The sequence below is a fragment of the Glandiceps talaboti genome, chromosome 8, assembly GCF_964340395.1.
Source record: "Glandiceps talaboti chromosome 8, keGlaTala1.1, whole genome shotgun sequence".
Classification (NCBI taxonomy): domain Eukaryota; kingdom Metazoa; phylum Hemichordata; class Enteropneusta; family Spengelidae; genus Glandiceps; species Glandiceps talaboti.
The window spans coordinates 11,694,511-11,708,561 of record NC_135556.1 but is presented as its reverse complement, the minus strand read 5'-3'; the positions used below and the strand labels follow the sequence as shown (position 1 = coordinate 11,708,561).

The window sequence follows — 14,051 nt, the reverse complement described above, 5'->3', positions numbered from 1 at the left end:
CTAATTTGGAAAGAAAAAGTATGTTAAAGTTATAATATAATGAAATTTTCCGCAATAATCACAGTCTTTGCAGTGAAAATGAAAATACTATGATGCCTGAAGTTGAAAATTTGCCAGCTAGGTAATTGTTGGGAGTTATGGGTAACATAATTTTCGCAAAATGGCGACTTTTCTAAATTGCTGAAGAGATTCGTGTTGGAGTAAACGCCAAAGAATCACTTCGATGACAGCCATCGCGTACAAAAGCGGTCAATTATTTTATTTTGATTTCTGAAGTGCAGACTTTCGTATGAGTTCATCCGAGGAGCCGTCTCAGAGCCCGGGAGCACAAGCCCCAGAAAACGGTGCCGGCGACAGCTCTGCAAGCGACAGGTAGGAATTTATATCGATGATATCATTTCGCTTTGATATCGTCACTGCTGATAAGTGTATTATTGTTGACATTCCAGGGTCTTGTTTAAACTATACTGTGTTTATTTATTCTCTTGTATTTCTCAAATTTATGTGCTGTTCCAAAACAACAGCAAAACAAGGCGAGGTGTCCTTCTAAGTGGTCCAACTAGTACGCCCTCGTTGACTGGCAAATTGAAACCGTTTGAAATAATTTGAGCCAACGACAACATATACAAACTCTCATGTCTCAAGGAAATGACCATTTCTCCCGAAACGTGCAGTTTGTGTATTTTCAAACGGAAAACTTTGACACGTGATTTAAAATGTGTGAAAAATAAGTTTGTGTGTTGCTGTCATTATTGTTACACGTGTGAAACGAGATATTGTTGCTGTGTGTCGGTGTGTGAAATGTTTTATTGAATTCAAGTTTCGTTTTTATTTTCAATTTCTCTCCGTCTAGCAACAACAAAGTCACTCCTGTGAATGCACAATCAGCATCACCAGCAGAAGACATGTAAGTTTGTGGATTAACTTATGAAATAATTGTTGAATTTAGACCACGAGGAGGGTATTTACTGCTTTTAGTTTTGTTCTTGGTTTGTTGTAGTTTTACATTTCTGGAGAGCTGTCAAATAAGCCCACATCCATCCACTTTCATAGTCATATCAGCAATATCCCCTTCGGGTAAATTATAGATAGGTGCTATGGTTTTCCAGTATATCACATTTGGAGTGTAATATGATATAACTTTATCGCTGAAATCTTGGAAAATTACATATGGTCACCATTGTCTTGGGTGTTCTAGTGTTGAAGCAGGAGGAAACACGAACACCAGGGTCATGGAATGGTCTTACCTTCTACTAGCAAGACCATTTCCTGACCAAGAGAGTCTGTGCCCTCAAACAAATAGTACTAGGATACCTACATTGTTGAGTAGGGGTGAAACCGAGCAACATCTTTCTTATATATTGACTTGCTTTTAAGTTAGTAACTTTGTAGGTTATCCAAGTCATTTGTACTAGTTTTTATTTATTTGTATATCTGTGCTGTCGATCTTGTTGTTTTACTGAAATAAACTAACTTATCAAATCTTGTTGTCGCTATGTGGCTTTAAATCAAGACTACAAAGAGACAAATGAGCCAACCACTTGGTCACTGACAACCCATGATGTACTTTCATATCCAAGTACAACACAGCACAATTAAACAGTTGATTATAACCTTAACTTTAGACAGTATCGATGCCTTAACTGAACAAGACTAAGATAAATAAGAGTAAAGAATTGCAAACAATAACATACCTGAAAACATGGTCATTGACCCCTTACTTCATTCACACCATTTTTTTTTAATATAACTGTAAATGATTTTGTAACAAACTATTTGGTAAACTTGCAGGAAACGTGTAGCTGCAAAACAATTAATTGAACGCTATTACTACCAGTTAATCGATGGCTGTGGAGTTGAAGGCTGTCCAAACGAGTTCTGTGCCACAAGTGGCAAACAGAAGAAACTGGACAGCAATGAAGCTGCTGTGTTAGCCTTACAGTTATTCAAGAGGAAGGCAAAACTATGTGAGTCAGCTCCTGCTAAAATTGCAAAGAGAACAACAGATGCAGATTCTACCGATACCGGAGCAAGCACATCCAAACTACCCATACCATGTACTGAAGCTTCAACTAGTAAACAACCTGTAAAGAAAGGTAAACACATACACCTCATTGTTTACACATCTATGCAAATGAATTACCTCATTTACATATATTTATGTAAATTATTTTACAGCTTACAGCACAGGCACTGTATGTTGTTCAAGTTTTCTCACAGCCACTTTTAGCCACTCTTTGTATCTCTTGTGTGCACTACTTTGTCTTGTTTGCAACTGTACATCTCATCTCAACTGGAAGCAGGTGCAGACACTGTTTACAAAGTAATAGTTGTATTGTAAAAGTTACTCTATTTTCGCAAATTTTGCTTTTGAAACACAAAACCTTGGAATATTTTTATATACATGTATGATGATAATGATAATGTGTTTCCCAGTCAGAAATCTGTAGAAATGCATTGAACAGCTGTTTGAGTGTGATTTCAAGTGATGACCTTACCTGCTAGTAACAGGATTATTTCCTAACCGAGAGTGCCTAGCTGCATTATATGTTTCCAATTTGAAAGAAGCTGACTGTTGTAATCCAAGTAGACTGTTACTTTATTCAATAGTGCTCAAGTCGTAAAGTTGTGTTGCCATTGGCTACATTGGGGCTATAGGATGCTATGTAAATTTGTGTTTTTCAAATTTTCATTCTATTGAGGTTCGTAAAATTAATGAAAATTTCAGTGTCTTAAGCGTGACCCACATGAGAAGAATCAGCTGAGCAAAATTTCACTCGTGGCAATTTCCTCATGCTGATTCCTGTCATGTGTTGACTTTTAGTGTAAGATTTTGGTCATTTGTGGCCGTGAGCCAAACATCTAGCATGATTGACAGTTTTGGTCATTCGTGGCAAAATCCTCAAGTGTGCGCTGAATGTAAGCCATTGGCTCAATACATTCTGTTAGCATGCATGGCATGCAATGGCATAAACAGTACACAACAGTAGCTTAGGAATTGGTGTGAAGAAATTGCTACAAGTGAAATTTTGCCCAGCTGATTCCTCTCATGTGTGCTGGGTTTTACCATCCAAAGTTAATTACATGAATGATCCTAATTTGAAAATTGCCCAAGTGATGGCACTATATTTCTGAAAAGTCTGAGAAAAATTGCATGTCACTGCAATCTGCTAGTTATTCTTATCTTTTAAGTAATTCCCAGAAAGGCTGGGAATGGCATGGCAAGAGAAGTTGCTGCCATACATCTAACAAAATACTTCTTGATTTTCCAGAACATGTGGGGCCACGTGGACTTTCAGAAAAAAGTGTTAGAGAATTAATAGTAAAGTGTAAGGAAGAAGACAGTTATTCACCACTGGTGAGATCAGTTGGAGAAGTCTTTTCCTGTGTTGACTCCCTCAATGAGAGCTTCCTGCTATCTCATAATGAAGATATGTGCAACAAAGACAGGGAGGAGAGAGAGGGTGATAGTGTTGATGAAGACAAGGATGTAGATTCCACAGAGATGGAGACAAAGAGAGATGATGGAAATGAGAAAGAACCTTCACTGAAAAATAATATCGTGACAATTGATATTTTTGCTGTTCGACGAGTCTACGAAGTGCTGTTTTCAATCCGGGAAAAAAAGATTGAAAATGCATTAGTTAATGCGTTGATGTATTTGTCACCAAGCTTGGAACTTGATTTACGTTACAAGAAAAAACCAGTGCATGAGGATCCTAATTATTTGAACTTGTTTCTACTGGTGATGGAAAACCCGATGTTACATAGTCCAGAGTATCTTGAGGTAGCCTTGCCTAGTTTCTGTAAAGCAATGAGTCTTCTACCAGTCCCTGCACTGGCAAAGATCGTTAGATTATGGTCAAAGTACCCCGTGGAAAACCTGCGAAAGAAACTGGAAACGATACAGCAGCTCATAACTTACAAAGTCATAAGTGGACACTTTAACGAGTGCTCAAGGACTGCATTGGTCAATGATGATGATGCAATTACAGGCGCCACCAAATGTATGAAAGTTCTCTTCTATGCCAGTGTGCTTGCTGGGCAAACAGAAAGGCAGAACGATACCACGCACGTTGAAAGCGAAGAGCTCAATTATCTATTCGGTGCGATTGTCCACGAACCAAAAGATAGAAGAGCACCGAAAGAAGACCCCCTTGAGAAGGAGCTAGGCATTAAGGCAATAGATTCATACAAACCAGCGATAGCGTTAGAGGATTTCTATAATGAACCATTGAATGAGCACATTGAGATGGATAGAGACTTCACCTACTACAAAAGTGAAATGGAGGAGCGTTTTGCATTCCTTAATTACCCGTTCATTTTAACACCTGCTACGAAGAACATGGGACTCTACTATGATAATCGCATACGTATGTACAACGAGAGGCGTATGACTGTGTTACACAGTCTGGCACAGGGTCAACAAATCAATCCCTATCTGAGACTGAAAGTAAGGCGAGATCACATCATTGATGATGCATTGGTCAGGGTAAGAATTTCAAATCTCAATTTGTTTGTACATTAACAAGATTAACATATGGCTCTGTTGTAACAAAGCACATTTCTCAAAACCAGACATCAATTTGAAGTGTTATACCCCTCTTCCCCTCCACCCTTCTCCCATCCCCTGACCAAATATTTACAGGTGATGTTTTCAACTGTCCACTATGACATCATAACATTTACAACTATATGTTATAATTCAGACAAATGAAGACAGAGGGATCAAGGCAAAAGAATAGTGGATCCTTGGATCTGAGTTCCTTTGTACCAATCCTACTCAATTTACATTTTTGGGTACAAATATTGGACATTCAACTTTGTTGCATACTGATCATGTATATATATATTGCCAGTGTTATGCCACAACTACAGACTCATTCATTTTGGCTATAAAATCAACTGATAACAGAAATTTATGTGTGACACATAATGAATGTACCATAAATAAAAAGAATTTACAACAAATGATAGAATACAAAAAAAATATTAGCAAGAAGACCCCAATAGTATAGATCTCATCACTAGTATAACTATAAGTAAGTGAATAAGTGGATGGATTGATGATGAATGGAGAGAGAGAGAGAGAGAGAGAGAGAGAGAGAGAGAGAGAGAGAGAGAGAGAGAGAGAGAGAGAGAGAGAGAGAGAGAGAGAGAGAGAGAGAGAGAGAGAGAGAGCGAGAGAGAGAGAGACACAGAGAGAGAGACAGAGAGAGAGTCAGAGACAGAGAGTCAGAGACAGAGACAGACAGACAGACAGACAGACAGACAGACAGAGACAGACAGACAGACAGACAGACAGATATGTAGATACTGTAATAGACACAGACAGCCAGACACAGATAGATAGATAGATAGATAGATAGATAGATAGATAGATAGATAGATAGATAGATAGATAGATACAAAAACAGATAGATAGAATGATAGATGAATGAATGGATGGATGGATGGACGGACAGTAGATATTCCTTATAAGGTACAATTTGAATAACCAGTGTCCTATTTTGTTGTTGTGATGTATAGTTGGAAATGATAGCCATGGAGAACCCAGGAGACCTAAAAAAGCAACTATTTGTTGAATTTGATGGTGAACAAGGTGTAGATGAAGGAGGTGTGTCTAAAGAGTTCTTTCAGTTGGTGGTTGAAGAGATCTTTAACCCAGATATTGGTAAGTAACACTGTATCCAGGATGACTCTGTACTGTGTCACTTTTGATTTTGTTTCATTCCACTGTTTTCAATAGGATATGTGGGGTATTGATGTAAGGATGCAAACAACAGTAGGTAGGTAACTCGAGATCAATGATGAAAAAAACACAGTTGAAACATACATATAAGATGGTTTTGAAATTTACAACTAAACTTACTGTCATCGTAAGTTTCACATATTGAAAAACTTACTAAGTTAGATTTATTCAGACAAATGCAATACCCAAATTCAACAAACATCAAACCCCCAAAAAATTGAAGTTTCAAAATCTATCATTCCATTTTGTAATTAATGTTATCAATGTCTACAACTCAGAATTACTCAAGGAAATGCATACTTCCATATCTTTATGCATATTTCTATTAGGTGTGTTTCACCCCAAAAATAAATGTATATTTCTGTATATTTCTACTGCATGTACACATTTCTATATTTCTATGCCTATTTCTAAGACTCTGATTTCTAGTAGGTATGTTTTACCCCCAAAATAAATACATATTTCTGTATTCTTAGACACAGTTCTGTATTTTGATACATATTTCTATTTGGTACGTTTTGCCCCCAAACTAAATGCATATTTCTGTATTGTCCTACACAGGTATGTTTCGCCTTGATGAAAGTCCCAAGACTTACTGGTTTAACGCCGCCTCGTTTGAAAGCGATGGACAGTTTACATTGATAGGTATAGTGCTAGGTCTTGCCATCTACAACAATATTATCTTGGATGTCCACTTCCCAATGGTGGTATACAGAAAACTACTGGGAAAGAAGGGCATATTCATGGATATGCAGGACTCTCATCCCGTAAGTGTTAGGGCTTTGCTGTTCGTGAAGAACTTTTATAAGTAATTGTAGTATGAGTGAACAAGATAGGCTGTATTAGACAAATAATGCGTTCAAATACTTTTGTTTTGTTAGATTGCCAAAAGTTTTGACAAGATAAACAGCTTTTTAAGTACAGTAGTACAATTAATGCTAAACACGCACACACACACACACACACACACACTGACAAATTGGCTGTACACTCGATTCAAATTGTGTTAATTAGACTAGGGAGTAAGGGATACGGTTAAATATGGGATAGAACTAGGGTAAGACTCCCTAGGTGACACTGTTTTTGCTCTTACTCAGAAAATGTTCAATCTGCACATAGTGGATAGCCTGTCTTTTTCTCACAGAGAATGTGCTTCAGCCGACTGCTTGGTAGTTGGTACTGTTAATCCTGTAAGAAAGCTCGAAGCTAACGCTAATAGTTGACATGCTTGTGTTATTTCAACAGGTCCTTTTCAATAGCCTACAGTCATTACTAGACTATGAAGATGATGTAGAAGAAACATTTATGCAAACATTTCAAATCAGTTTACAAGATTTGTTTGGTGCTCCTCTCACCTTTGACCTTAAGGAGAATGGCAGCTCATGCCCAGTCAACAACAAAAACAGAGAGGTAAGAGTTCACTTGTCAAAGGTCATTGAAAGTGTAATATGTGGTCTTCACCGAATCATTGGAACTTTCACCCTGTACAATACAATTATCATTGATGTATGTTACAATACAATTATCATTGATGTATGTTACAGCAAATTTCACAATACCGTTCAGCTTTTCTGTTTGATACAATCACACAGAAAAAAATAAGAAACTGGATATGCTATACTTTAAGATAGCAAGATTGAATAAGTACAGATTCTTGTTCCATTTTGTCTAAGTAAAATGAACTACACATGCCACCATACAGACATCAAATGAACACCACAAAGGACATTTTATGTGCCCTTCGTCGGGTGTTTGATACTAACAAAAACATTGATGCTTGAATGCTTGAGTTGCAATACATTTTTATTTCGACTAAAATGTAACAAAAAATGCGATCTGGCTATTGAAGTGTGACATATGTTTCTTATTGGTTTCTGTGTGGTTGTATCAAACAGAAAAGCTGAATGGTATTGTGAAATTCCCTGTACAAATATATCAGTGATGCTTCCACTAAGGAGGAGAGTCGAAGGAAATAAATTGACATTTGGTTCAATTACAAATGATATTGTATAGGCTCTTCTTTCAACACAACCATGGTCATGGGTGTAACTTTTAGCAGAAGTTTATCAACTCCAAAAAGAAGCGTCAGAAGATCCAAAAATGACGAGTGTCTTAGCAAGAATATGGTTTTAGAAATATTAAAAACTGTTAGGATTTTTCAAAAATATTTTTAATTTATTTTTTATTTTTTTTATTTTTTATTTTTTATTTTTTTAAATTTTAGGAATTTGTTGAGCTGTATGCAGACTACATACTGAACAAATCAGTAGAGAAACAGTTCAGGGCTTTCTTACGTGGCTTTATGATGGTGACTGATGAATCACCCATCAAACAATGGTTCACCCCAGAGGAAGTAGAGATGCTGGTTTGTGGGAGCAAGGTAAGACGTCATATTTGTAGTTATGAACCCTGTAACTTACAAGTCCTTGGTTTGTTAAAAGGTCTTGAAATGACATGAGTTGACTGATAAACCTTCAAGAATGGATGAGGATGCCGTGTGACTTTAAAGGCCATCAAAATAGAGATGACAGATTGATTGTGTATGTCTGTGTGTGTATGTATGTATGTATGTATGTATGTATGTATGTATGTATGTATGTATGTATGTATGTATGTATGTATGTATGCATGCATGTATGTATGTATGTATGTATGTATGTATGTATGTATGTATGTATGTATGTATGTATGTTTGTGTCTGTGTCTGTGTCTGTGTCTGTGTCTGTGTTTCAAATACTGTTATCGTTGAAAGTGTTATTCTTCTGTTTTGCCTAATAAATCTTAAGAGCCATCAATCAGAATAGTGGGCAGATAAATAACCTTGAGATGAACTCTCTGATACAACCTGTGAAAAAACACTGATGCATTTGCTTGCTTGTTGTATGCAGGAATGAGACAAGGTTCATGCAAAAACATAACATGTAATTGGTGTTGGTAACTTATCAAAGTATAAACACCACAGAAGCCTGGATGCTATGACTCTATTTACTGATACAAAACTACATGTTATAATATTGAGTATGACTGTTACTGTTACAGTATAACTTCCATTATAAATTAATAACAGCATTGCATGAACCTACATCAAAAGCACCCAGTGTTGTTTTTGTATCAGTTGTAGTGTTGTTTTTACCTAATTTTGTCTTTGCATGCAGTCTTTCCTTGGCTCACTTGATTCAAGCAAACACACTGGTGTTTTTTCCATGGTTGTATTTGACATGTCAGCTATTGGGCGTTTTATCCATATTGATATAGTGACGTGACTTGTGTTTCTTTCTCTCTTTTTCCAGCACCTAGACTTTGGAGCATTAGAAGAGGCCACAGAATATGATGGTGGATTTACTAGAAACAGTCCTATCATCAAGTAAGATGTTATTATTTACAGATATTTGAGAAATATCCCATCCTACCAGACACATAATCAGACATCACATCCTCTGTGAAATCACAAACTGTCTTAATACCGTAATGTGTTTTGTACATTTCAAATTCTTCTCAAAAGTCATCATCGTTATGACAAGAAATCCCTATTATCATATACACCCAGTATCGCTTCCAAGGTAATTCAGTGGAGAGCACGTGTATCGAACCTGGGCAATAATTTTCCATATCACACCCCTGCACACTTTGCTCAAATATGGCAAGTGGCGTGCTCATCAACTTCCATTCACTTAGTGGTTTGGCTTTGTTAATGTCTTCACTCTTTTTATGTTTTTGCGGGGAAAACACAACAATTTTTCACTGTCAATATATGTGGTCATGTGATTCAGGTGATGTTTCCTTGCCATTAGACGGAATATGTGATAAAATTTTGGGCTTTACGGCCCAGATGTGAGTTTTGCGGATCTTGATAGTACAGCTTATGGGCTCCCATAAAGTTGTGCCCTTCCGCCGTACAACCTCAGTGTGCAAAATCCATATCCATGCCATAAAGATAAATATGCCATCAACTGTACTAATAATTCCAAGATATGATATTAAATGCCATAGAAGGCATGCATTGATATTAACATTATACAAGAATAGTTTAATCAAGGTTTTATGCAAGTGTTTTTGTCCGAATGAAAAAGCTTTACTCACGAAAGTACAGGAGCAGGAAATATTGCAAGCACTGATGCTATACATGTAGTAATACCCAGAGTATGGTACGCGTCACTGTCACTCATGTATCATATAATGAGAGATGACAAAATGTGTCTATGTTTCTTTTACAACTGTTGTTCATTTGTTATTTTTATTCTTGCTCGCAGACAATTCTGGGAAATTGTCCATGGATTTAGTGAAGAAGACAAGAAGAAGCTGTTGATGTTTTGTACTGGTAGTGATCGTGTACCCATTGGTGGACTAGCCAAATTAAAACTGATCATAGCTAGAAACGGACCAGACTCAGATAGGTGAGTTTTGTGTTGATGTTTTGTACTGGTAATGATCATGTACCCATTGGTGGACTAGTCAAATTAAAACAGATAGGGGAGTTTTGTGGTGATACTTGGTGATATTGAACAGTTTGACAATGTTCAACACTCTGTCTCGATGTCTAGATGAAAAGTGCCAGAAATATGGTTTATAGCGCTTTCCCACTTTGTGCTCAAAGCACTTTACAATTATTACCCCTGGAATGGATCTTTATCGGCACAATGGCCCTTTATACTTCCTCAACTCCCTGGGGAGCATACAATCCATTGCAGCCTTTATAAGTGTATATGATAAAAACAATCCCATTGCAACCTCTATTCTACCAGGTCCCCAGTTATACAGCTTGGGCACAGTCATGGTTCAAATCTTGCCCAAGGACTTTAGCTACTCAGAAACAAACTGCAGCGATAGGGCTTGAACCTGCATCCTGCAGATTCCACCCCGGCCACTCTAACCATTTGCCCGTCATGACTCCACAATATTATCATTTGCAATATTTGATCTTCGTTATCTTTCAGACTACCAACATCTCATACTTGCTTCAACGTACTACTTCTACCATCCTACGCCAACAAGGAGAAACTTGAAGAGCGTCTTATTAAAGCCATATCGAATGCCAAAGGTTTTGGCATGCTTTGAGTCACTTGTATCACCCCCCAAAAAAGCTCAACAGAGAATCTTAATATTTTCATCTCACATCATACTTGAAAACACTGCTACGGAGTCGTTCATGCTTAGAACAACAGCTTTTAGCAGGTCTGTTTCTGATTGGTCAACTCTGAATATGATTGTATAGATTGACTCATGTGCATAGAACAAAGCTTAATCAAAGCTGTTTCTGATTGGTCAGTTCTGAATTTGATTTGAATATTAGTTTCACTAACCAATCAGCATCAATGTTACAGTAGACTGCTTATTACTTATTAGGAAAAAGAAACGTCAGCACAGCAAAAACTAATATTATAAATTGATTGAGCAGACATAGACAGAATTGTATAATGTTCAATGATTTAATCTCAGATGGTTTTCCTAGTTTCCATTTATAGACTTGCCAAATCTATATTTTGAAATTGTCTAAAAGAACCTTTTTTTCTTTCTTCTCTTTCTTGTGTGAATGTTTCTCTGAAGTGAAATACACGATGTTCGTAAAATTAATGTATTTTTCAAGAGTTTTACAATTCCAATTTGGCAAGATATTTTGGATAGCAAAGACGTACCTTAGGATACTGTTGGCCATTTACCCCAGGAGTAGTGGTTCTGCATAACTGTTTCAATCTGTTCAGACACCTTTTGATATATTTAGGTGTATTCAGAATACTCTGAATAGCAACGTAAATGGGATTGACACAAAAAAGAATGTGAAACAACATATACCAAGTCCTTGTTTGTAACTCAATAAATTGTAAAAAGCTAGAAAGTACGTGAAAAGTTTGTTATTATTGTAATTACAATAGCAAACATTTTACTTTTTTTTTTATTTTTTGACAATTTATTGAGTTACAAACAAGGACTTGATATGTGTTGTTTATGTTCTTTTTTTCCAAGTAGGAAAACATAGTAGATTTGTTTTATAAATATAAAATCCATTATGAATACCGATTTGTCATCCACTGTTATGGCCACTTTATGAGTAATAGTATATGTTGAAACAAAGAGATTTGTGCCAATCCCATCTATGTTGTTTCTCTGAATACACCTTGATATTATCAAAAAGGTATCTGAGCAGATTGAAACTTTCGTCAGTTGAGATGTAAAATGTTTCTCTGTGTAACAGTTATGGAGAACTTAACTCACCCTGGAGAATCACAAGAAGAGTGAGCAAGAAATACATTTTTTTTTCTCTTTTGGCCAGAGAGAAGTGGGGGGTGGGGGGGGGGGGGATTCTGTTTCCTTGAACAGAATTCTTACACTATTGTAAATTACAAAGATGTAATAATAACCTTTTTTCCAATGTATACAAATTGTACAACATTTACTTACTGGAAACCCAACACAACAGTATTGATGTGAAGTATTAGTACACAGATCCAAGAAGCACCCGTTTATCTGGGAAGAATTCCCAGTGAAACTTCCATATTTTTGCTTCTTGGAAAAAAAAACTATAATTATAACCATCCAACATTATATCCGACATTTCATGCATGTTGTCTTGATGTAAATGAGTGAATTAGCATAGAATGCAAAGCGAAGCTCTTCCACTTAGTATCATTCACCCCACTGGTAATATGGCATGAGAATTGTTGTCAACAAACTGTCATATATATATAGGATAACATTGTAATTTGTCAGTTAGGCAACCATTAGTCCTAAAATAACTCAATCTTTGTTTAATTTTTTTCTCTCGAAGAGTTGCAGCTGATGAATGCCAAATTTAGATAACTTGTATGTCTGATTTCTCAACTACAGACATCAGTATTGATGTTCTGAACTTGAACTAAACTCGGTAACCATAGATACTTCGTTCAGCGAAAATACGACAAGGAAAGCACACGAATTTACAATATTTAAATCGGTATAATCAGAAGTTGGCAATTATCAATGACAACACCAGAGAAAGCTTTTTTCAATATACTGGTACATACCCATAGTCATAGTAACAGTGGCCAGCTAGCTAGGTACTAATTTGATGGAGGCTGATATTTCAAAGTTTTTTTCACTAACTCAAAGTTACTTGGCTTGGAAGTGTAGTAACTGTACAATTCTATGCTATTCATAATAGTATTACAACTTCTTGTGTGAATTAACATATCTGCCAGTTAAAAATCAGCTGTGGTGTGAGACTGGCTTTTTTAGAACACTGTCACTGGTATTTGCAGTCTGTCCTGAAACCGTGGTCACTTACATTTACTGTAAGATCAGTTTGTTCTATAAAATTTATATTGTGATAATCAGGGCTAGGACATGTGTTTGATTTAAAAACTGTAGTGTCAACATTTTGTCAGCTCTTCATGTCTTTTATCCTCTTTTTAACTGTGTTGACCCATTTACAGTGTCCACTCTCAATACATGAATCTCCTTAGTTGTGACATTCAGGACACAGCAGTTGTCACTCTGAGATGATGCTTTGATGGCCTGTCCAGCATCACATCACTCGTAGTCGTGAAGTGCCACTCTACCTTATCTCACAAGCTTTACTTGGAGTAGAACCTTTGACTCCCATCTAGCCAAGTAATATGGTACAGTCCTATTGTTTCTTTATGATGGTAGAGTCTAAATGGCAAGAATCAGGGAGGAATGATGTAATACATGCATGGGTAGTCAAGACGAAAATGTATAGCGCCGCCTATGGTAATAATTGCAAGAAATGTTTCCTTTCGTTTTTCCTTCATCCTAATGAGGTGTGGCAATGTATTGAGATACTAATAACTACATTATTTGAATGATGGTAAATCTGTTATTTGTAAAGCACAGCAAAGTGGATAAACTGTAGAATTAGTCATAAAACAATGATACTTGATGCACTTTGAGGTTAAACAGCAGACTCAAATATGTGGTATGGTCAGTCAAATAAAGAAACTATGCAGCAATTTTTTTCCACTTGAGAATAGTACATTTGAATTTTCCACTCTGTACTCTAAACTCCTAGCCAACCATGATGATGTGGGTACATAGATTAATAGTACACTAATTCATGTTAGTAGTCTAAAATTCACTGTAATTTTGCACAGTTAATATGATGCACACATGTAATGTATTTGATTTTTGCTTACTCAAAATAAATGCATTTTCAAGTAACTTAATGCTGTCAGTTTGGTTATGTGTTTTGAAGGGATATACAGGGTAACAGACAATGTTGTGTTGGTGGGACAAAAAAGTCAAGAGAAATTGAACATACCAGAATAGTTTTGTCACCAGACTTCATCATGTTCACATGCCATGGTTA

The 14,051-nt window shown here is 36.5% G+C and overlaps 1 protein-coding gene across 1 annotated transcript; it reads left to right on the top strand.

The window, feature by feature from the left end:
• The first annotated feature begins 170 nt into the window (after positions 1 to 170).
• On the top strand, positions 171 to 12,023 carry LOC144438428 (ubiquitin-protein ligase E3A-like). The gene is made up of 11 exons (XM_078127453.1): positions 171 to 372; positions 854 to 907; positions 1,792 to 2,096; positions 3,273 to 4,492; positions 5,530 to 5,674; positions 6,314 to 6,519; positions 6,998 to 7,162; positions 7,977 to 8,132; positions 9,043 to 9,116; positions 10,003 to 10,146; positions 10,687 to 12,023. Exons 1-11 carry the CDS (start codon positions 290 to 292, stop codon positions 10,805 to 10,807), a joined length of 2,673 nt encoding a protein of 890 aa, XP_077983579.1. The 5' UTR covers positions 171 to 289; the 3' UTR covers positions 10,808 to 12,023.
• The last annotated feature ends 2,028 nt before the right edge of the window (positions 12,024 to 14,051 follow it).